The sequence below is a fragment of the Bufo gargarizans genome, chromosome 1 (assembly GCF_014858855.1).
Source record: "Bufo gargarizans isolate SCDJY-AF-19 chromosome 1, ASM1485885v1, whole genome shotgun sequence".
Classification (NCBI taxonomy): Eukaryota; Metazoa; Chordata; class Amphibia; order Anura; family Bufonidae; genus Bufo; species Bufo gargarizans.
In genome coordinates, this window is record NC_058080.1 from 678,318,553 (window position 1) to 678,343,237 (window position 24,685).

General features: G+C 44.7%; 1 protein-coding gene across 1 annotated transcript in view; it reads right to left on the reverse strand.

Annotated features, from left to right (window-relative positions):
- Window positions 1-24,685, reverse strand: part of CWC27 (CWC27 spliceosome associated cyclophilin) — a 256,562-nt gene that overhangs the window by 192,319 nt on the left and 39,558 nt on the right. The window contains exons 4-6 of the mRNA XM_044276156.1: window positions 7,987-8,130; window positions 6,113-6,211; window positions 2,734-2,831 (exon numbers count right to left, since the gene is read on the reverse strand). Coding sequence (XP_044132091.1) covers window positions 2,734-2,831; window positions 6,113-6,211; window positions 7,987-8,130 — 341 coding nt within the window. The remainder of the gene's footprint in view (window positions 1-2,733; window positions 2,832-6,112; window positions 6,212-7,986; window positions 8,131-24,685) is intronic.

Below are 24,685 nucleotides of genomic sequence, written 5' to 3' on the forward strand. Positions count from 1 at the left end.
TGTGACAAAAAAAAAAAAAAGTTCGATGAACTCACTATGCCCATCAGTGAATACCTTAGGGTGTCTACTTTCCGAAATGGGGTTATTTGTGTTTTTTTTTCTACTGTCTGGGCATTGTAGAGCCTCAGGAAACATGACAGGTGCTCAGAAAGTCAGAGCTGCTTCAAAAAGCGGAAATTCAAATTTTTGTACCATAGTTTGTAAACACCATCTATTTTTTTTTACCCAAACATTTTTTTTCAAAGACACGTAGAACAATAAATTTAGAGAAAAATTTAGATATTGACTTTTTATAGTTAAAAAAAATTTCGTTAAATTTCGATTAATAACAAAAAAAAGTAAAAATGTCAGCAGCAATGAAATACCACCAAATGAAAGCTCTATTAGTGAGAAGAAAAGGAGGTAAAATTCATTTGGGTGGTAAGTTGCATGACCGAGCAATAAACTGTGAAAGTAGTGTAGTGCAGAATTGTAAAAAGTGGTCTGGTCATTAAGGGTGTTTAAGCTAGGGGGGCTGAGGTGGTTAAAAAACCTGCGCTACTGTATATAGGACATACTGGCAAGCATATATACCACGATACCTAGCTTCATGTTCCAGTTTGCAGGGTGGCACAGGACACCACTCTCGAAGTCACACCAGTGCGACCAGGTGGTCGGTTGGATTGCAGCAGATCATGCTTCCAGTCGGTTAAGCACCACCCTGTCTTCGACAGCCAAGAGTCTGGTCAACAGAATCCTTACCCCGATCCTCCTTCCTCCCACCATGGAGAGTCGTGGCAAACAAGCGGTCCCACACTTGGATATTCTGAGGAGCTCTTTTCATCGCCTGCTTGATTTGGGCCTCTCGCCAAGCCCGCTTGAAGAGGGACATGAGGAGATCATGTGCACCGATTCCCAAACTCTTGAGCCTCCACAGTCAGAAGAAGACGGTGGGGAACAGCAATTAGTGTTTCACAATGTGGATGATGATGATGAGACACAGTTGCCAATAAGTAAACGGCAATTAGTGTCTCAAAAGGGTTGATGATGAGGATGAGACACAGTTGTCAATAAGTGAGGTTCTTGTTAGGTCAACAAGTCAGGAGGATGACCAGAGTGAGGAAGTGGAAGAGGTGGTGGTGGACGATGAAATCACTAACCCAACCTGGGAAGGTGGCAAGCCGAGCGAGGACAGCAGTACAGAGGAGGGAGGGATCCGCAGCACCACAACAGGCTGGAAGAGGCAGTGGGGTGGCAAAAGGGAGAAGGCGGGCCACACCAAACAGGCCTGCAACTGTTCCCCGGAGCACCTCCTTGCGGCAGTAACAAAGCTTTCATAACCTGAAATCATCTTCAGGCATATTATTTATGGTACTAGGGCTGGGCAATTATAACACTATAATGAAAGCCAATTTTTGCGGCAGCTCTGAAGGGTTGTTATTAGGTGAACGCCCGCCTACACCTATAGATCTCACCTATAGACCCGGGCGGTTTCATTACAGGACACATCTTAGAGAAAGAAGTAAGAAGTGTAATGAACCTTAAAGATTATGTAAGGAAATGCAAACACAACCTCTGATCATTTAAGTGACTGCAAACAGAAAGTCGCAGGGTGTCAGTACCTGTGTGTGTTTGTGTGTGTGTGTGTGTGGTGGGGGGTCCTGTCAGGGTGCGAGTTTATTGGCAGCGGGGCTGTCAGGGCCAGCTCGCACCGGGCAGGGGGCGGCTGGACTGGCTGGCATAGGGCAGGGGGTGTCAGGACTCGTATTGGGATGGGGTTGTCAGGACTCGTATCAGGGAGCGGTTGTCAGGACAGATACCGTGGTGCTGCTGGGCATCCTCAGCATTGAAGTCCATGATGTGTTTCGGCAGCTGCTGGTGCTCCTGCTGCTTCATGTGCTGGCCCATGGGGGTCGTGCAGGACATCAGGCGGGTGCTTATCCCTCTCCTGCAGGGCGATGGGCCATATCCTATAACACCTGAAACCGGGCTCCGTCACATCGCGCTCTAGCGGCTCCCTCCTTGCGCGGGTCACCAGGGAGCTGCTGAGTGCCTCCTTTCCAGCAGGGTTGCCGCTGACACTCCATCGTTCCGCACTACTCTGGGCCTGACGTCACAGCACATCAGGTCACGGTGTGTGTACGTGAAAAGGTCAGTGCAGCGCGGGACCATGGACATGCTGTGGAGTGTCCGGAGGCCCCCTGCTGGAAATGTGAGTATTCCGAGCGCAGCCGGAGACCATGGAGCAGGAGTAATAGCAAGCGCTTCCCTCCTGCTCCGTGGTCACGTGACACAAACGAATCCTCAATGCAGAAAATTTGCATTATGGATTTTTTGGTGTCGAATTACTCGATTTAATAGAGTACTCGGTGCAGCCCTACTGTACACGCACCAAGAAGTTGTGCCTATTATAAGGGCTTAGTGGTTAGTGTGAAAAATGCAGGTTTTTATTTAAATATAGATATTGACATGGAAAATTAAAAACCACATCATCAAAAATTCCGTAATAATACATTACACATAAAAACATGATTTAAACAATAGGTCATTTTCTGATGACACATTCCATTTAAGAACAGTTTTCCTGCTGTTTATCGCCCTGGTGATGGCATAGTTTAATCCCGAAGCTCCGAGAGAACCAGTCCACAATGTCTGACATTTTAGTATGAGGAGGGGAAATACAGTCGCATAAATACATTGCTTAATGTCTCACCAGTGTAGGCGATGAAGGTAAAGACGTAACAAACTACTTACTTTGTGCCTTTCACCTTTGACTGCTTAGTCTCTTCTTCCTGTTTTTTCAACTTTTTAGTTACTCTAGGAACTATGTCATCAAATGGATTAAACAGCACCTTAGAAAAATGCACGAAAAATGTTGTCAGACTTCCATTAACAGGGTTGTCTGGTACAGAAAACGATTTCAATGACCATGCCTTACGGGGGAGCATTCCAAGTGAGGGTATGACCACATGGCACGGCACCTTGCAGCAAAGTGCCACGCGGCCGCACAAACTAAATTAACTAATCAGGACCACATTGCTTCATTGTTAATGGCCGTGCCGTGTGGTTCTACCTTTAAGTCCCCTGTTCAGAAGACGCTTCAAATTGCCCTGGAAAAAAATGACCACAAAGAGGGTCTCATACACCGGAGGACAGGGCACATTACCCTTGTGATGGCACTAAAAATGAACACTTTATGTCAGATTCTGTCACAGGTTTTATCAAATTGCTGGGTGTCCAAGCAGCCAAAAACACGGAATTGGAGAAGGGGAGTGCAAAGCTTCACAATACTCTTTAGACAGAGCAATCCGCCAATAAAAAATACTTGCACCATGTTAAAGAGGCCACCAACCAACACAACGAAGATACTCAGCCTCGCCGACTCCAAGGGACTGAGTTGCAGTACTCTACCTCCACCCCTGGGACCACCACAATGATATCAGCGGCCATCTTATAGATGGGACCTCTATGTGACGGCACAGAAGATTTGCCTAACAGGTGGGCATGGCTTATGAAATGTAGCAGACGGCTCAGAATGTCAACAGAGAGTATGTTGGTGGGTGCTATATAGTCGTCTTGCCTAAGCATTGGTCGCAGATGGCCAGAAAGTGGCCAAACCTTTTATATTTCTTGGGGTTTCCATAAAAACTTGCAGAAACGTGAACACTGTGGAATGACTCGTTTTTAGAAATCATTTCAAATAAAAAGCAGTTCCCTTCGGTAGGACGGCAGGGTCATTGTTTTGTCCTCGGCCAAACCCCTGAAATGACAGGATGGGCACAACTGTCATGGTTCTCTGGGTTAACCTAGATTTTGGCCCTTTGGGTGGAAGAGTGAGATAGTGAGATTGTACAGCTCAAAAATGTGTGTGGGGGGGTCATCCGAAAGCTTTTAGTCATACCACTTATAATACTGGGTGTGACACAAAGCAATGGATAAAAAAGCAAGCAAAACTATAACATCAGGATCATCATCAGGAGAGTGCGGTTGTCGTTAAACAATTAGGAAAGCTCCAATTTAGGTAAATCCGACAGCATAAAATCTGTTCTGTGGCAGGTTGCAATTAAGCACTTAATGGCATTCTCTAACGTTAGTCTTTTGAAATAGCTTCGGCTTTCTTAATGAAAAGAATGTCTAGATATGTTTTGTTTGTAGATCTTCACATAAGAGACGAGGAGGTGTCCTCTTCAGGTGCCGAGTCTGAAATCTCTAAGATTCTACAGCTCCACTGCTCTCCCCTCCTTTCAAACATTACCCCTGTGTAGGCAAGATAGCAAACTGCAAATGGAAAATGTGATCTGGACCATTGGACCTATTAATATACTGATGGCCTATGCTTTAATGAGTCTTGGAGTCTGGGAGTAGAAAACCGATGAGCTATAGTTATCAATATCTGACTGGTGGGGATCCAACTCTCGTCACTCTCGCCTGGCAGCTGTTTGAAAAGGCTGCAGCCTCCTCCTAGGCCAGTCACATCACATAGCCTAGGTGCAGCTAAGTCCCATTCATGTAAGTAGGGCAGGGCTGCAATACAAAGTACAATGTAGGCACTCGGTGCTTGGTATGCTGTAAGCAGCTTTAGCTCTCACTGGAGTGTTTAGTTCTCTTCAAACAAAGAATAAGTGGTGATGACGGGAATCTAACACCCACCAGATAGGTCATCAATATTCTACTCCTAGAAAACCCCTTTGAGGTGGAATGATTTAGCACTAGAAGGAGCATCAGCTAGACATTCTATCAAGAGAATTAAGAGACCACCAGGGGGCGCCATCTGTATCAGCAATATCTAGGTACGTTATAGCATTTTGTAGAGAAATGTAAAGAGGACCTGTCACCACTCCTGACATGCCTGTTTTAATAGCTTCATGCACTCCCCATGTAATAACAATTCTGGAGCATCTATTCCTATGGCTCTGTGTTGTACCGTTCCTGTATTATTTCTAGTAGAAGTTATGAATTTATTGCTAGCAGTCTGCAGTAAGGGTACAGAGGGGTGTTAACCAGTTGGAGGTGTGTATCTGCATAGTCTGACAATGGCAGCACTGATTGGATAGAGTCAGACTGTGGAGGGACACACCCCCAACTGGTTAACACCACTCTGTACCCTTACTGCAGACTGCTAGCAATTCATTCATAACTTCTAACAGGAACAATAAAATAATGGCACAACATACAGACATAAGAATAGATGCCCCAGAATTGTTATTACACTGGGAATGCATGTAGCTAATAAAACAGGCATCTCAGGAGTGGTGAAAGGTCCTCTTTAAAGGGGTTCTGAGAAGTGATATCAGTGAATTCAGCACATCCCATCTAAGGGAAATCTGTCACTACACAGCAGTTGGCTAAAACCATCAGCCTCTGCAGATCCGCGCTTGTCAGGATATTCTAACGATATCTGTCCCATTTGCTGCCAATCTGGAGAAAAAAAGGCCTTTTAATGTTATACAAATTAGCCAATAGAAGCTCCACTCATCAACCTTGCTGGCTGGTCCCTGGAGCCCCATTGACTGCGTAGACAGCGGCAGGCAATGGCCCTGAAGTCTTGTGGCAACATGTTCAAATCATGCACAATACAGGGATGGAGATCTCCCGGCACATTCTCGTACTGAGCGAGTGCCTAACGTGAACATTCAGGGCCAGGCGTGAGTACGGTGGGGGTGCAGCCAGCAAGGTGGATCAATGGAGTCTCTGTGTGCAACAAGGTGCAATGGCAACGCCCTCTTTGCACCTATGGGGCTAATTTGCACAACAAAATACTTTTTCCTCTGGATTGCCAGCACAGATGCAGATGGAACAGATATTATTAGAATATGCAAGGCCCTAGATTTATGGTTGCACCTTCAATTTCAATAATGCCATCTGCTGCTCAGGCAAGATACACGTTTCATGCCATCCCTCATGTCCTATCCTACGTATCAGAATAAATCGTAGACATCACATATGGAAGCTTTTGCCTATAGTGCTACCATACAAGAAAGTCTACCAATAAACAGTGACAAGCAACCATAATAAAAGAGGCTTCACGTGGATAAGTGTATTCTACAACGGTATATTCCATAAGAAAATGAAGATGTTAGTAATCAGTGGTAAACTGCTAGATACGTCTAGAGCTTCACCAGTAAAGGCATACCTCAGTGGTCCTTATCTTGTGTGGATTGACAGGCCTGTCTTCTTCACCAATATCCACTTCTGCTAGTCGTAATAAATTATATATGGTGTCTCCAGTCACCTGGAATACACAAGACATTGCAGTCTACAGAGTGGTGCCATTGTTCAAATAGACTCTTTTGCAGGGTGAATTTGGTGTGAATCGTGCACTAAAAACCTGCTGGGAAGCCATGTGGACACTTGCCTTCGATAATTTTCAGTAGGAGGCCATGACCACGCCAAGAAAGGACAAGTCTGTGGCTGCATGAATAGCATTGTGGCCTCCCATTGAAAACAATGGGTGATGGACTCCACGCGGCCACCCGGTGGATTTCTGATGCGGAATCCGATTTACTAAGACTGGACAATCTAAGGAAGCTCCAGATTGGTCCCAGTGGCGGATACTGGTGCACTTTTAGATCGTCTAGTCTAACTTTATACCATCTATTAGTTGGCTTACTTTGCAACAGAATTTTATTGTAGGCCATGCCCTTTTGTAAGATGAGGAGAAAAAAAATAAAGTGTCTAAAACAATAAATATGGTGACAAGTACACCAGTTTTTGGCACAAATTGAACCGACTGTTAACCCTTTGATCATGCTGCAGCTACTCCCCGGTGATTGGGGAACGATCTGCAGTCAGCCTGAGGGTCTGTGAAGGGCTGTCTGCTCAGTAAGCCTGCTGTTAGGTCACAGTAGTGTTGCCTAAAAGGGGTTGGCCCACGATAAATATTCTACAGCTTTCATACCAGCACCTGGATCTGAATTCTTTTTGTAATTAAAAATGTTGCATAGCCACTGAGTTATCTTAAACAAAATGTATCTGTATAGATTTATAAAGGGGAGAGACACCGCGCTAAGCCTAATTCACCTGACCCTAATTAACCTCTTGTTCCGATCGTGTAAAGCCTATCCACCTCAGTTTTTAAAAAGCAGGATTACCTTGGTTCTGATGTGTGGGATTAGGGGTCCCCTAATCCCACACATCAGAACCAAGGTAATCCTGCTTTTTAAAAACTGAGGTGGATAGGCTTTACACGATCGGAACAAGAGGTTAATTAGGGTCAGGTGAATTAGGCTTAGCGCGGTGTCTCTCCCCTTTATAAATCATGTGTTTAACCCTTTCATAACAGCTATTGCGGAGCTGTTTCTGACACTGCTGCTTTAATACTGTAATCAGCGCCGGTGGTATATCTTTGTATTGCTAAGTTTAGTTGTTGTATCTGTATAGAGCCACCAGTTTTTTTTAATCTTTGTCCTGCTCACTAATATGGTCACACATGCTCCGTTTCAGCCTTCAACTGCCTCCTGAGTTGTGATAGGGAAAGCTGAGACACGCCCCCTGAGCTGTGATAGGGAGAGCATGGACACGCCCCCTGAGCTGCAGCAGGAAAGACACTCCCTTTGAGCTGCCAGCTTCATATAAATCTAGCAGAGTAATGAATGATTACATTTTTTTTTTACATTATTCATGAGATAACCCCTTTGCTGAGGAGTTAAAAAGAGCATGCTGCAGATTTTCATCTGCTGCATGTGGATGGCATCATCAAAACCCAATCCACGTATATTACTGTAAATCGGCAACTGTAACATCTGCCATCTCTGAACTTACCCTGGTAGTTGTTGTAGGTTTGTCTTTGTACTTAGCTTATTAGGAAGGGTGTACAATCACAATGAGTTTGCTTTGTCTGGGGTTTTTTTTTTTTTTTTTTTTTTTAACATTTTGCTGTTCCTTATAAAATGCAGAAGAGACACTACCTCTGTCTCTCCTGCCAAATTACTATTTACAGCAAGCTCATGCTATCTGCTTCCAGATAATGTTACTGTCCCTAACTATAATCAGACGCATTTTCCAGACCTTTCCAAAGATGGTGTGCTTGTTGTTAAGCTCATCGGCACGTCCAAGGGTAAAGAAGAATTGGCTGCCATTGTCATGAGGTCCAGCATTTGCCATGGCAACCAGTCCTCTTCGATTAAAGCGTAGACGTGTATGGAATTCATCCTAGAAATTAGAAGGTAAAAAAACATCAACTATTGCAGAAAGCAACCACTTGAACGTCCACTTTATATTGTGTACAACCAGAGCTGGCCAGCATAATGGAAAAATTCTGAAGAACCGAGGAAAGATGCGGCTCATAATAACTTCTATCAAGTCCCAAGACATGGTCATTACCTACAAGAAATGTTCAGTCTCAGGGACTACTGACCAAAATGAAGATATGACCCAAAAGGAGTCTAGAGGTAAAATTAGCTGCAATTTTAAATAGCCAAACCTCAGTTTGCAAAAAATATAAATAATTAGTACGCCATCAAAATCACCAGAGAAACAGCAGTCAAGGGGGACAAATCTTACGTCCTCCCAAAATTGTTCAACTTAGAATTTGCTTAAAATCTAAAGTTTAATTAATTTTGGATGAACTTACACACAGGGTCCTGGAGTGCGGTATATCAAAAATGACACTATGACCGTGCAATGAAATAATAAACTGCAGTCAGTCATTTCTCCTTGTTTTCAAGATCTGTGCTTGCTTTAAAAAGCATCGGACCTGTAAGTTAAAGCTTACTTACATGCTTACCGTACTGTGTAAGCTGAGTTTAGTTATTTGGTCAGTTATTTCCATCAGTTATTGTGAGCCGAAACCAGGTGTGGGTCAAAACACAGAACAGGTGCAGATCTTCCCATTATACCTGATCTTGGAGTACGCTTTACTACTGGTTTTGGCTCACAATAACTGATGGAAATGACTGATCAAATAACTGAAGTGTGAACTCAGCCTTAACTACACCCAGTTTGACATTGCAAATGGTCACATGATGCAAGGGGATTCAGTCTCCGCCGCAGCCAGTGATTGGTTGTAGCGTTGTCAAACCAAATGTTTACAGTGAAGGAAACCAGCAGAGCATCGCAGACCTGAATGAGACAGTGGGGAGCCAGTGCTGGGAAGCAGGTAAGTAAGCTTCCCCTTGCAGGTCTGGCCAAGTGGGGGGTGGGGGTTTGCCAAACCCCCCCAATCTTGCACAACCCCTTTAACCCCTTAAGGACGCAGGGCGTATCGGTACGCCCTATTATTTCTCGAGTCCTTAAGGACTCAGGGCGTACCGGTACGTCCTAACTTTAAATCGGTATTCCGACGCCGCGGGGGTTAATCGGAACGGGATGCCGGCTGAAATCATTCAGCCGGCATCCCGTAACAACGCAGGGGGGTGTCATTTGACCCCCCCGTATCGGCGATCGCAGAAAACCGCAGGTCAATTCAGACCTGCAGTTTTCTGCGTTTCCGGTCCATTCGGGTGTCCTGTGACCCGATGAACCGGAAAAAGACTGCGATCGGTGGCGTAATTATACACCACCAATCGCAGTCCGAGGATTTGGAGAGGCGGTGCTGGCCCTGGTGCTGAACACTGCTGTCCAGGGTGCTGATTGGTGCAGGGGAGAGAGGCGCGAAATTCAAACTTCCTGCGCTCCTCTCTCCCCTCCTCTTCCTGTTCTGCACGAGCACCCGGCAGCATCGTCCAGCACCAGCTCCTGTGTCCCCCTAATCGCCATCCATCACCCTCCTGCACCCATCGCCACCCAGGTAGGTTAGGGTCAGTGAGGGAGAGGCACCGTTAGGCAGGGAAAGAAGGGAAAAGTTAGTTAGAAAAAAAAAAAAAAAAAAAAAATTATTCCTAACTTTTTTCATCCATCTATCAGATTTTTGTCTAGACCCGGTGGCTGGACGCCGGTCAGTGCAGCCGAAATGAGGACATTTTGGGGCCTCGTGCTGCATATGGGTGTCTAGTCCAAAAACCCAGTGTCAGGCAATACTGGAGTGGGGACGTCCTATACCAGACCCCACTGTACAGTATGGTCATGACACGTCCCCGGTTTGAGGCCATCCGGAAATGTCTGCATTATTCCGATAATGCAGCATGTCCACCCCGAGGTGATCCTGCCTATGACCGGCTGTATAAGATACGGCCGGTCATCGATCACTTTGGGGCCACATTTCAGCAGGCCTACGTACCTGGAAGGGAGGTCGCGGTTGATGAGTCTCTCGTTGCGTTCAAGGGGAGACTCAGTTTCCGCCAATATATTCCCACAAAGCGGGCGAGGTATGGCGTGAAGCTATACAAAATTTGTGAGAGTACCTCAGGGTACACTTACAAATTTCGTGTGTACGAGGGGCGAGATTCCCGTATTCAAGCCCCAGAATGTCCCCCCACTCTGGGTGTTAGCGGGAAACTCGTGTGGGACCTTATGTACCCACTGCTGGATAACGGTTACCACTTGTACGTGGATAACTTTTATACCAGCATTCCCTTGTTCAGGTCCCTTGCCGCCAGATCCACGTTCGCTTGTGGGACCGTGCGGAAAAATCAACGCGGCCTCCCTGCCTACCCCCTCCAGGTACCTATCCCCAGGGGTGAGACCCGTGCACTTACCAGTGGAAACCTGTTGCTGGTCAGGTATAAGGACAAGAGGGATGTCCTTATGCTGTCCACAATCCACGGTAACAGCACCACCCCAGTCTCTGTGCGAGGTACCACGGCAACGGTCCTCAAGCCCGATTGTATCGTCGACTACAATCGGTATATGGGAGGAGTTGATCTCTCTGATCAAGTCCTCACGCCATATAACGCCATGCGCAAAACCCGGGCATGGTACAAAAAAGTTGCGGTCTACTTGGTGCAGGTTGCCATGTACAACTCTTTTGTACTATCCCGAAGCACTGGCAGCACAGGGACATTCCTCCAGTTCTATGAGGCAGTCCTCAAGGCCCTGATCTTTTCGGACCGGGAAAGAGCAGGCCGGAGTACCTCGGGAACTGTAGGTGCCCGGATCGTCCCTGGCCAACACTTTCCAGGTGTGGTCCCCCATACTGGAAAGAAGGGACGAACCCAAAAAAAAGTGCAGAGTGTGTCGCAGGAGGGGGATACGGAAGGACACCACCACTCAGTGCGACACGTGCCCCGATCATCCGGGCCTCTGCGTTATCGATTGCTTCAGGAAGTATCACACTTCCATGGAGTACAAAATTTTTATAATCCCCAACAGTCCACTAGAGAACATAAAAAACTATGGCTCTCAGCCTTTGGAGACACGAAAACATTTTTTTTCCCCAAAAAAATATTAGTTTTAGTGCAGGCATCCTCAAACTGCGGCCCTCCAGATGTTGTAAAACTATAACTCCCAGCATGCCCAGAAAAACCTACAGCCATCAGCAGGGCATGGTGGGAATTGTAGTTTTACAACATCTGGTGGGCCGCAGTTTTAGGATGCCTGCTTAGTGTCTCCAAAGTCTGAGAGCCATACATATTGGGCATCGTCGCGTGCGTAAAAGTAGTCGCTATAAAAATAACTTTTGACCAAACGCCTCGGATGAATGGTGTTAAAAATATTTAAAAAAAAAACTGTGCCAAAACAACAATTTTTGGGCAAAATTTCCATTTGAATCCTTTTTGCCGGTAATAAAGCAAGGGTTAACAGCCAAACAAAACTCAATATTTATTGCCCCGATTCTGTAGTTTGCAGAAACACCCCATATGTGGTCGTAAATGGCTATATAGCCGCACAGCAGGGCATAGAACGAAGGGAACTCTATACGGTTTCTTGAAGGCAGATTTTGATGGACAGTTTTTTTTTTTGACACCATGTCCCATTAGAAGCCCCCCCCTGATGTAGCCTAGACTAGAAACTCCAAAAAAGTGACCCCATCTAAGAAACTACACCCCTCAAGGTATTCAAAAGTTACTTTACAAACTATGTTAACCCTTTAGGTGTTCCACAAAACTAAATAGCGAATGTAGAAACAATTTTAGAATTAGATTTTTTTGTTACATTGCCTCAAAAAAGAGTAATATAGAGCAACCAAAAATCATATTTACCCCTAAAATAGTCCCAAAACAACAACCCCCTTATCCCGTAGTTTCCTAGATGGGGTCACTTTTATGGAGTTTCTACTCTAGGGGTGCATCAGGGGGCTTGAAAGGGTACATGGTGTAAATAAACTAATCCAGCAAAATCTGCCTTCCAAAAACCATATGACGTTCCCCTTCTTTTATGTCCTGCCGTTCAGCCAAACAGTAGTTTACGACCACATATGGGGTGTTTCTGCAAACTACAGAATCAGGGCAACTCATTTTGAGTTTTGTTTGGCTGTTAACCCATTTTTTCCAGTAATAAAGTAAGGGTTAAATTGGAAAATTTTCCAAAAAATAGAAATTTCTAAATTGTTTCTCCATCTGCCATTAACTCTTGTGGAACACCTAAAGGGTTAACAACGTTTGTAAACCCAGTTTTGAATACCTTGAGGGGTGTACTTTCTTAGATGGAGTCACTTTTTTGAAATTTCTATTCTAGGGGTGCAACAGGGGGCTTCAAATGGGACATGGTATAAACAAAACCAGTCCTGCAAAATCTGCCTTCCAAAACCCATATGGTGTTCCCCTCCTTCTATGTGCTCCTGTTCGGCCAAACAGTAGTTTACAACCACATATGGGGTGTTTCTGCAAACTACAGAATCAGGGCAACCCATTTTGAGTTTTGTTTGGCAGTTAACCCTTGTTTTACTCCTGGAAAAAATTTATTATATTGGAAAATTTTCCAAAAAATAGAAATTTCTACATTGTTTCTCCATCTGCCATTAACTCTTGTGGAACGCCTAAAGGGTTAATAAAGTTTGAAAAAACAGTTTTGAATACCTTGAGGGGTGTAGTTTCTAGAATGGGGTCATTTTTGGGATGTTTCTATTATCTAAGCCCCACAATATGACTTCAAACCTGAACTGGTCCATAAAAAGTGGGATTTTGAAGATTTCTGAAAAATTTCTAAATTTGCTTCTAAACTTCTAAGCCTTGTAACATCCCCAAAAAATAAAATATCATTCCCAAAATGCTACAAACATGAAGTAGTCATATGGGGAATGTAAAATCATCAAAATTTTGGGGGGTATTACTATGTATTACAGAAGTATAGAAACTGAAACTTTGAAATTTGCTAATTTTTCAAAATTTTTGGTAAAATTTTTATTTTTTTATGCAAAAAAATTAACTTTTTTGACCCAATTTTAGCAGTGTCATAAAGTACAATATGTGACGAAAAAACAATCTCAGAACGGCCTGGGTAAGTCAAAGCGTTTTAAAGTTATGAGCACTTAAAGTGACACTGGTCAGATTTGCAAAAAATTGCCAAGTCCTTAAGGTGAAATAGGGCTGAGTCCTTAAGGGGTTAAGGACCCATGCACATGACCATATGTATTTTGTGGTCCGCTAAATACAGATACAGCCGTGTGCATCCCACAATTTCTGCAGGCCCCATTGTGAAAATGCCTATTCTTGCCCACAAAATAGACAATGTTCTATATTTTTGCAGGACGGACATGCAGACACGTTCTGCTGTCTGCATTTTTTGTGGTCCCATTGAAACAAATGGGTCTGCATACAATGCACAAACTAAAATAAGCATGTGAGGAGAGGTGACAGGTGCTCTTTAAGTGTAAACCTTGGTTGCTTATTTCCAGAGATTTACAGTTCATTACTCTAACAAGAGGACATCCTTTACCATCCTTTGATATCATTCTGTGCGGCCCCCCAACCATCTGGTGAAAGACACACATGTCTGTGTCTTTCATGTATGCTCCCATTAGATGGGAATCCTGGAGGTGTAACCAGACATTTATAGTATATACTGTATGTACAATACGCCGTAAATACAGTATTCTAGTTTGTAGTACCCCTTTAACTTTTATTTTCGGCCCTTGGGATTCATTCAGTCTGATAATGTGGCCCCCCAACCAGAAAAGGTTAATTACTCTTACCGGTAATTGGATTTTCCATTAGCCTCCCCAACGGCACTGACAACAGGGTATCCCCGCCCCCTGGACAGGAAACAACACTGGAGCTCCAGATTGAAAAAGGCCTCCTTTCCTTACCTAAACCAGTTAATAACCAAGGACACGAAAAATATGCAAAACAAATTATTATTATTATTATTAACAGAATTTTCTGTACAATTCATCAAGGTAATCACACTCTTACCAGAAAGTAAATCAACCTAAGGGAGGGAACTCCCAGTGCCATTGGGGAGGCTAATGGAAAATCCAATTACCGGTAAGAGTAATTAACCCTTTTCCCCGGCGCCTCCCTAACGGCAATGACAGGAGGAATAACAGAATAATTGTACTTTAGGGAGGGACCACTGTAGAAAGGATTCTACACCCGAAGGACAAGTCCTGATTATGTGCCACATCCAGCCGGTAGTGCTTAAAAAAGGTCATGGGATTAGCCCAGGCCGCCGTCTTGCAAATTTGATCAATTGATACTGTGGCGTTCTCTGCCCAAGAGGATGACATAGCTCGGGTCGAGTGGGCCTTAAGCCCTGGTGGAGCAACCAGATTCTTGCTGGTATAACACAAGGAGATAATGTCTCTAATCCATCGAGCGATTGTAGGTTTTCTGGCCACAAGACCTTTATTAGGCCCCTGGAACTGGAGATCTGGCTGTCTGAATTCCTTTGATCTTTCCAGATAACATAGCAGGCAGCGTCTTACATCCAGATTATGGAATTTCCTTTCTTGGTCTGTGGAAGGTGAAGCACAAAAGGATGGTAGAATCACCTCCTGATTGCAATGGAATTCAAACACCACTTTTGGAAGGAAGGTTGGCAGTGCTTAAGGATTATGCGGTCATCTAGAATTCTCAGATACGGAGCGCGACAAGAGAGAGGGTCTGGATCTCACCTACTCTTTTCACAGTTGTTATTGCTAAAAGAAAGACCGTCTTAAATGACAATAGCTTAATGGGAATAGTATTAGGTTCGAACAGAGAGTCCATTAAGACTGTAAGAACCAGATTCAGATCCCATACTGGAAGGGTAGAACGTACTGTTGGAGAGATTCTTACTGTCCCTCTAAAAACTTGTTTTATTAAAGGGTGCTCTGCAAGTTTTACATCCAAAAAAACACTCAGGGCTGATATTTGAACTCTTCGGGTAGAGGGCTTTAGACCCTTGTCTAATCCTGACTGCAAGAAATGTAAAATGATGGGAACATTGGTGAGGAATTGAAGACAGTTCCTGCTCCTTGCGTAGGCAAGAAAGGCCTTTCAAGCCCTAAGATGAATCTTAGAGGTCACTGTCTTTCTTCCTTTTGGCATGGTTGAGATTACCGGATCAGAGAGTCCTTTATTCTTCAGATTTGAGCGTTCAATCCCATAGCCGCCAATCTGAGCTGAGTGACCGTGGGGTGGTAGACTGGACCCTGAAATAAAAGATTTGGAAGTGCCGGGAGAGTCCAGTATTCCCCTCCTGATAACCTAGAAGCAGGGAGAACCAGACTCTCCTTGGCCAGTAAGGAGCAATCATCACCTGAGCTCGTTCTTCCGCCCCCTTCATCAGCACTCTGGGTATTAAGTTGAACGGGGGGAATGCATACAGTAGACCCTTTGGCCACGGGCAAGACAGGGCATCTAGGATCTCTGGCTGATCCTGTGGAGATAGGGAGAAAAATCTTGACACCTTTCTGTTGGATTTGTTTGCAAACAAGTCCAGGACTGGGACACCCTATCTTGCTGTAATCTGTTGAAATATCTCGGGATTCAGGGCCCAATCCCCTTTCTTTATTGTCTGCCTGCTTAAGTAATCTGCCACTAGATTTTTGCTTCCTTTTAGATGGACCGCCGATAGGGTAGTCAGATGTCTCTCTGCCCATATAAAAATCCTTCTTGCGATCTCTGCCAGAACTTTGTTTTGCGTGCCACCCTGTCTGTTTATGTAAGCAACCGTCGTTATATTGTCCGACAGGATGTTTAATTGACGTAGAGGTATCTTTGCATGGAGTGCTAGTAGAAGCTCGTATACTGCCATAAGCTCCCTTTGATTGGACAAGGCCGTTGTCATAGAGTCGTCCCAAAGACCTTGGACTATTAGGTCTGCTGCATGTCCTCCCCAGCCTCTGCTGCTGGAGTCTGTAGTGACAACTAACAGATCTTCCTGCCGCCAGCGACTCCTGTTTGTAAATTTCCTTTTATTCTCCACCAGGCTAGGGACTGTAACACTTCTGATGGTAGGCTTACCTTTTTTTCCAATGAGATTTGAGTACCGTCCCAGGATTTTAGAAGAAAGGATTGTAATATTCTTGCATGGCTTTGCGCCCATCTGACTGCAGGTATAGAGGATGTTAGGAGACCTAACACAGTCATGAGGTTTCTGATCGTGGAAGTTTCTAATTTTCAAAAATGAGCGATTTTCTGATCTATAATCCGTTGTTTTTCTTCTGACAGAAAGGACATCTGAAGGCTTGAGTCCAGTAGAATACCCACAAATACTTTCTGCCAAGCAGGGATGAAATTTGACTTTTCACGGTTTATAATCCATCCTAGGGAAAGAAAGGTTTCTTTTACCGGACCTAGATGGAGTAGAAGATAGTCTTCTGTCCAGGCTGTGACTAGGAAGTCGTCCAAATAGGGTATTATGAGGATTCCCTGTAAATCAGCACAAGTTAGAATGTAGGCAACTCGGCGGTCGTTGCGGAGACACTGCAGCATGTAATCGCTCGTGTGTGCCAGGCTGCCCAGGGGTAACGAAAAGCTGTCCTCTGTGGAAGGTGTATCGTCTGTATCCTCTGTATCCCATCAGCCACGCACCAGTGATGGCCATGAGCTGGTTTGGGTGCCAGAATGCTGTGAACACGGTTCCTCTTCCTCATCCTCCACCTATTCACCCTCCAGAACTGTGCATTGGCTGGACAATTGTGTACATTGGGTTTGTGGGTGCAGGAACCCACCCTCGGAGACACTTGTGAATGACTGGCCTGAAACCCTATGAAATGATCTCTCTTCCTCCTCCTGTGCCACATCCTCTTCCATCATCGCCCGAAGAGTTTTTTCAAGGAGGCATAGAAGTGGGATAGTAACGCTGAGAACGGCATCATCAGCACTGGCCATGTTGGTGGAGTACTCGAAACAGCGCAACAAGGCACACCGGTCTCGCATGGAGGCCCAGTCATTGGTGGTGAAGTGGTGTTGTTCCGCAGAGCGACTCACCCGTGCGTGCTGCAGCTGAAGCGCCACTATCGCCTGCTGCTGCTCGCACAGTCTGGCCAGCATGTGCAAGGTGGAGTTCCACCTTGTGGGCACGTCACATATGAGGCGGTGAGCGGGAAGGCTTAAGTTATGCTGCAGCACTAATAGGCGAGCAGCAGAAGGGTGAGAACGCCGAAAGCGCGCTCAGACGGCCCGCACTTTCTGCAGCAGCTCTGGGGTAATTTTTAACCACTTTCCGTCCGCCCATAGGATATAAACGTCCTATGGGTGGACCTCTATTTCTAAAAGCACGTTTTAAAACGTCCTTTCAGAAACAGCAGCTGCACGCTAATCGTGCAGCTGCTGATCGGGTTGCCCGCTGTCAGTGACAGCAGGGCAATCCAGAGATAAGGCAGGGACAGTTCCCAGGTGTCCCTGCCTTCCGGATCGCTGCAGACACAGCGCTCACCGAGCGCTGTGTATGCAGAGCAGGAAGCGCTGTGCGCTTCCTGTTCCGGCCCGGCGGTCATGTGACCCGCGGGAACGGAGAGTGCAGGAGCTGTGTGAGGTCTTTCAGAGACCTCGATCAGCCCTGCTCTGAGGCTGTACAGCGCAGAATCATGCTGTACAGGCTCTCTGGGGGGGTGCATTTCTTCTGTAACTGGGGCTACTATGTCAGCCCCAGTTACAGGAGAAATCAACAGTGAAAAAAAAAAAAGAAAAAGTGAAGCAAATGTCCCCCAGAGGTCTTGTATGACCTTATGGGTGATGAAAAGTGTAAAATAAAATAAAGGGTTGAAAAAATAAAATAAAAAAAAGTTTCACATGTAAAAAAAAAAAAAATGGTCCCCAAGTAAGGAATAAAAAAAAAAAAAAAAAAAATAGACATATTTGGTATTGCCGCGTCCGTAAAAAACAGCTCTATAAAAATATCACATGACCTAACCCCTCGGGTGAACACCGTAAAAAAAATAAAAAAAAAAACTGTCAAAACAAGCCATTTTTGTCACCTTGCATCACAAAAGGTGCAACACCAAGTGATCAAAAACACGTATGTCCCACAAAATGGTACCAATAAAACAGTCACCTCATCCCGCAAAAAATGAGCCCCTACATAAGAAAATCTCTCAAAAAAATAAATAAAAATATAGCTCTCAGAACATGGACACATTAAAACATATTTTTTTTGTTTCAAAAATGCTATTATTGTGTAAAACTTTAATAAATGAGAAAAAGTATACATATTAGGTATCGCCACGTCCGTAACAATCTGCTCTATAAAAATGTCACTTGACTGAACCCCTCAGGTGAACGCTGTAAAAATAAATAAATAGAAACTGTGCTAAAACAACCAATTTATTGGTCACCTTGCCCCATAAAGTGTTATAATGAATGATCAAAAAATCATATGTACCCAAAAATAGTACTAATAAAACTGGCACCTTATCCCCTAGTTTCCAAAATGGTATCACTTCTTGGGAGTTTCTACTGTAAGGGTGCATCAGGGGGCTTCAAATGGGACATGGCATCTAAAAACCATGTGGAGTTCCTTTTCTTCTGCGCCCTGCAGTGTGCCCATACAGCAGTTTATGACCACATGTGGGGTGTTTATGTAAACCGCAGAATCTGGGTAATATTGAGTTTTGTTTGGCTGTTAACCATCGATGTGTTAAAGAAAAAATTGGATTAAAATGGAAAATCTGCCAAAAAAGTGAAATTTAAAAATTTGATCTCCATTTTCCTTTAATTCTTGTGGAACGCATAAAGGGTTAACAAAGTTTGTAAAATCGGTTTTGAATACCTTGAGGGGTGTAGTTTCTACAATGGGGTCATTTATGGGGGTATCCACTATGTAGGCCCCACAAAGTGACTTCAGACCTGAACTGGTCCTTATAAAGTGGGTTTTGGCAATTTTCTTAAAAATTTGAAGAATTTCTTCTAAACTTCTAAGCCTTCTAACGTCCTAAAAAAAAAAAAATTACATTTCCAAAATGATGCCAACATAAAGTAGACATATGGGGAATGTTAAGTAATAAATATTTTATGAGGTATCACTTTCTGTTTTAAAAGCAGAGAAATAGAAATTTAGAAAATTGTGAATTTTTTAAATTTTTGGGTAAATGTGGGATTTTTTCATAAATAAAAGGTGAAATATTTTGACTCAAATTTATGACTATCATGAAGTACAATGTGTCACGAGAAAACAATCTCTGAATGACTTGGATAAATAAAGGCGTTCCAAAGTCATTACCACATAAAGTGAGATATGTCAGTTTTGCAAAATTAGGCCTGGTCAGGAAGGGGGCAAATGGCCCAGATGGGAAGTGGTTAAGGAACTTCTGCACCACCAAATTCAGCACATGCGCCAGGCAAGAGATGTGCGTCAAACCGGCTAGTCCCAGAGCTTCTACGAGATTTCGCCCATTATCGCACACCACCAGGCCTGGCTTGAGGCTCACTGGCACCAACCACTCATCGGTCTGTGGTTCCATGCCTGTCCACAGCTCCTGCGCGGTGTGGGGTTTGTCCCCCCAAAACAGATACGTTTTAAAACTGCCTGCTGTCGTTTACCCCTGGCTGTGCTGAAGTTGGTGGTGAAGGTGTTACACTGACCGGATGAGGAGCCGGTAGAGGATGAGGAAGCGGAGTAGGAAGATGAAGCAACAGGAGGCAAACTGAAGCGCCCTGCAATCCTCGGTGGTGGAAGGACATGCGCCAAACTGCTATCCGCCTCAGGCCCAGCCGCCACTGCATTTACCCAGTGTGCTGTTATGGAGATATAACGTCCCTGACCGTGCTTACTGGTCCACGTATCCGTAGTTAGGTGCACCTTGCCACAGATGGCGTTGCGCAGTGCCACCTGATTTTGTCCCCCACTTGGTTGTGCAGGGAAGGTATGGCTCACCTGGACAAGTAGTGGCGGCTGGGTACGACGTACTGTGGGACAGCCACCGCCATAAGGCTTTTAAAAACTCCATCTCCACCAGACGGAATGACAGCATTTCAAAGGCCAGTAATTTTGAAATGCTGGTATTCAGGGCTAGGGATCGCAGGTGGGTAGGGGGGTACTTCCTCTTTCACTCCAGTGTTTGGGAGCTAGAGAGCTGAAAGCTTCCATGGGACATTGTGGAGATGCTTTGTGACCCAGGTGGTGGTGTTTCTGGCAGATCCTCTGTTTGCGTGTGGCAGGTGCCACTGTCACTCCAGAGGTGGATGAAGAGGCAGAGACTGCAGCAGAAGAGGAAGCAGGAGAATCCAGAGACCTTTCTTTGTTTTTGAGGTGTCTACTCCACTGCAACTCGTGCTTTGAACTTAGAAGCCTGGTCATGCAGGTTGTGCTCAGGTTGAGAACCTTTATGCCTTGCTTCAGGCTCCGATTGCACAGCATGCAAACCACTCGTGTCTTGTCGTCGGCTCATTGTCTGAAGAACTGCCACGCTAGGGAACTCCTTGGAGCTGGATTTGGTGTGCTCAGTCCCTTACTGCGGTGGGCAGTAGCAGGCGTACTGTCTAGGGAACGGCCACTCCGCTTTTGCATCCTGCTCCCTCTTCTGCTGTGCTGGTGGCTCAGTGCGACCACCACCTCTTCCTCCGAACTAAACAGGTCACTCGCATGATCTTGATTCCATGTTGGGTTGAGGACCTTATCGTCCTCCACATCATCTTCCACCCAGTCTTCACCCCTGCCCTCCTTGTCGGTCTGCACACTGCAGAAAGCCAAAGCAGTTGGCACCTGTGTTTCGTCATCATCCGACACTTGCTGCGGTGGTCCTCCCATGTACTCATCTTGAAATATAAGTGGCTGGGCATCGGTGCACTCAATCTCTTCCCCTTCTGAGGAAGGGCTATGTGGATGGCCCTGGGAAACCCTGCTAGCAGAGTCATCAAAAAGCATGAGAGACTGCTCCATGACCTGGGGCTCAGACTGCTTAGCTGATTTGCAAGGGGGTGAGGTGAAGGACTGATGGACATGGGCTGCAGGTGCCAACTCTGATCTTTCAGCAGGAGACTGGGTGGGAGACAATGTGAAGGAACTGGAGGCACTGTCAGCCATCGAAACTACTATCGCCTGTACTTGTTCTGGCCTCACCATTCGTAGAGCCGCATTCGGCCCTACCAAATAACGCTGAAAGTAAAGATGAAACATTTCTTGAGGACACACAACAGCGTAAAAAAGGTGAATTTTATACAATTACTTCAATGTCCCAAAAAATGTTAATTTGTCAACCAACAATGTAACTGCAGTATTGACTGGTTGTATTTGACTGTGATAAATGCAGCAAAGGCCTCAGATGTAGGGTCTTGCAAATAATTGGTGTTTTTTTTAAACCCAGAATATAACAGCAGTATTTAAAGTTTGTATTTGACTGTCACAAATGCAACAAAGGCCGCAAATGTATTAGCTTGCCCAAAATGTTTCTGTCACTGGGCTCAGAGCAGGGTAAAAAAATTGTGCACTGCACCCACAAAACAAAATCGCCGTAGATCGCTGAGTTATCAAGCACTTCTGATAACTGATTATTTCCTATTCTCTTCCTCACAGCGGCAGCATCCTAATAAGAGCAGAGTAACGTGCAGCACTACGCGACTCCAGCTTATATAGAGGCTGGGTCACATGCTGCACTGGCCAATCACAGCCATGCCATTAGTAAGCATGGCTGTGATGGCTTCTAAGGGCACACGAGTTAAACTGCAGCCTTTCAAAAAGCGCCATTAATTCGCCGAACACCGAACCCAAAATTTTACTGAAAAGTTCGGGATCAGGTCCGGGGTCCAAAAATCCTAACGTTCGGTACGAACCCTACTGCTAACACATGAAAACTGGATCTTACTCCACCAAGGCCAGGAACCTCGGTGACACATACCCATCATCCACGATGATTCCTTGTACCTTCTTACAGGGGGCATCAAGGAGACAGTATACTGTATGAGAGCAACAAGGAAACACCAGTACACGTTTTGAGCGTTTTTTTTTTTCTAAATGAGAATTTATCGCAATATATATCGTTACCGCGATAAATTTCTTATTATACAAAAAATATTCCCACGATAACGATATCGCCCAACCCTAAAGCATGGTGGTGCTAGCATCATGCTGTGGCGGTGTTTTTCAGAGTACTTTGGAGAGAATATAGCCATACAGAACATATAGAAAAAAGTCCCACAGGCCTCAAAAACAGACCATTAACAGTCTTATTAATGCTACTTTTCACCATTACCTTCCCCCTCTTCCTTGTTTTGCCCCACCCACTACATGACATCAGCAAAGGTCCTTCAGCTGCAATTACTCTCTTTTTCATCATCTCATCCCCTTTTACTGCAGTTTAGGACCTTCCCCTCCATGTGCTGAATGGATCAGTGTTGAGAAGGGAGAGACAGATGTGTGCAGACACATAGCTCTCTCACTGATGTACGAGCTGTATGAGTGCCCTGCCGGATCATTTAAGGAAACAGTCAGAGTTCTGGCACTGCTAGACCACCCTGACTGCAGACTATAAGACGCAGGCACATTTTAGCAAGAGTTATAGTCCAAAAATGGCAAGTACTGAGTGAAGGGTCTGAATACTTAGTTCAATGCAATATATTAGTTTTTCCTTTTTGGAAATTTGCAAAGATTTCAAATATTCAGTTTTTACTTTGTCATTATGGGGTATTGAACGCAGAATGATTGGGGGGGGATCTTGATTTTTTATTTTTTTTTAAGTGAAAGGGCCTCAAGACTTTCAAATGCATTGAAATATATGGACTGGCTGGGTCCACCAGAAAAAAAATAAAAATAAAAACACTCATGGTCAGTAGCTCTACCCCCCGTCAATGTGGGACCCCGCTCCCCCATGTAGTCTCTATACCTCCTCAGAAAATAGTTGTCTTAATATTACACCTGCAGGTAATCTTTAGGATCATTGCTAACGAGCACTCGTATGAACGCTCGTTAGCGATGATCTGGCAGTGTAATACTCCGACGATTACCTGATGAACGAGCAAACACTAGATAATTGGGTAACTGAAATCTTTTAGCATGCTTAAAAATCCTTGTTTGTCGGTGCCAGATCGTGCTGTGTAATCAGCAGCGGGCAAACAATGATTCAGTATGGGGATGAGCGATGGCATTGTAATAGCGGCGGTCTCCTCCGCTAGCAATCAGATTGCTGTAAAGGAATGGTTCCCTCCCGACAATCGCCTGCATAATCTGCAGGTGCAATATAAGTATTAGGCCAGGTTTGTATCTGTGGTGGAGATTTTGTTAGCAGCCTCAATCACCGGTTTTGGCAAAAATGCAGGATGACCATCACAGCATGCTGCGTTTTTTTCCAGCAGAAAGACAATGAAGTATGTTAGGTGCTGTTGTATCACGTACCTGGTACTTCTGCTTTGCTTTTTTACTAAAACAGAGCAGAAATTTTAAAAAAATACTCCGCAGATGTGAACCTAGCCCAAGTAAGACATTATATATATATATATATATATATATACACATATACACACACACACACACGCTGTAGTTTTCAGCTGCTTTCACAAAATTTTCAGTGTTCTGTTCCTTCCTTTTCATATGCAAACATTTTTGCAGTTCCTTTGCAAACTGCGCCATCACAATGCCTTATTTACCAGAGTAACGCTGAATCTCATCAAGCAGCACGTGGAACAATCCCACTGACAATATATTATGCAGACAGCAAAAAAATAAATAAAAAATCTCCATTTAGTTAGGCCCATTTTAATACCAAAGTCCAGATAATGCCATAAACCCTCATTATAATTCACGTCAGCCAAAAGGATGTCCAGGATGAAAATCTTATTATGTACTGATGACAAGGCAGCGTCCATATGACTAATCACGTGCAGATCACCCGGGCGTAGCACCGTACTGAGGTCACAGGACTGACCACTAAGAGCCTGACCTCACCTGGACGTCCCCAGCAGTCATATTCATGGCTGAAGTTGGGCAATCAATGTGTGGATTTGGAGGCATTTTTGGATCATGATCTATATTAGTAAGTGATCCAAAGTTCCTGACAACCAAGTCTGTCACCAGTAAATTCACAGTTAAACCAGGCACAACATATTGTAGGGATAGCTCAGTTTAATGTAATGATACCTTTTACTTAGTGATCTGCTGCTTCATTCTAGAGAAAAGGTACTTTTAATTCATATGCAAATGAGCTTTTAGTGCACCAAGGGTGGGCCCAAGCCACTCTGTGCACCCTTGTTCCTCCAATTTGCAGTCCCCAATGCACGGGCAACATTCATGCGGATTCTGCAGACAGATATAGACCCATTCAGCTTGAATGGGTCCATGGTCTCCATCTGCACCGCACTGCATGCACTACCTTTTTGGGGTGCAGAGGCACGGACAGAAAACCCACGGAAGCACTACGGAGTGTTTCAGTGGACTTTAGTGCCTCCAGTCCACACCGGCCCTTCCGGATTGCGGACCCATTCAAGTAAATGGGTCCGCATCCGTAATGCAGGATGCACACGGCCGGTGCCCGCATATTGCGGACCTGCTGATGAAGGATTAAATCAATCCTTTAACTACCAATACAAATAATGAA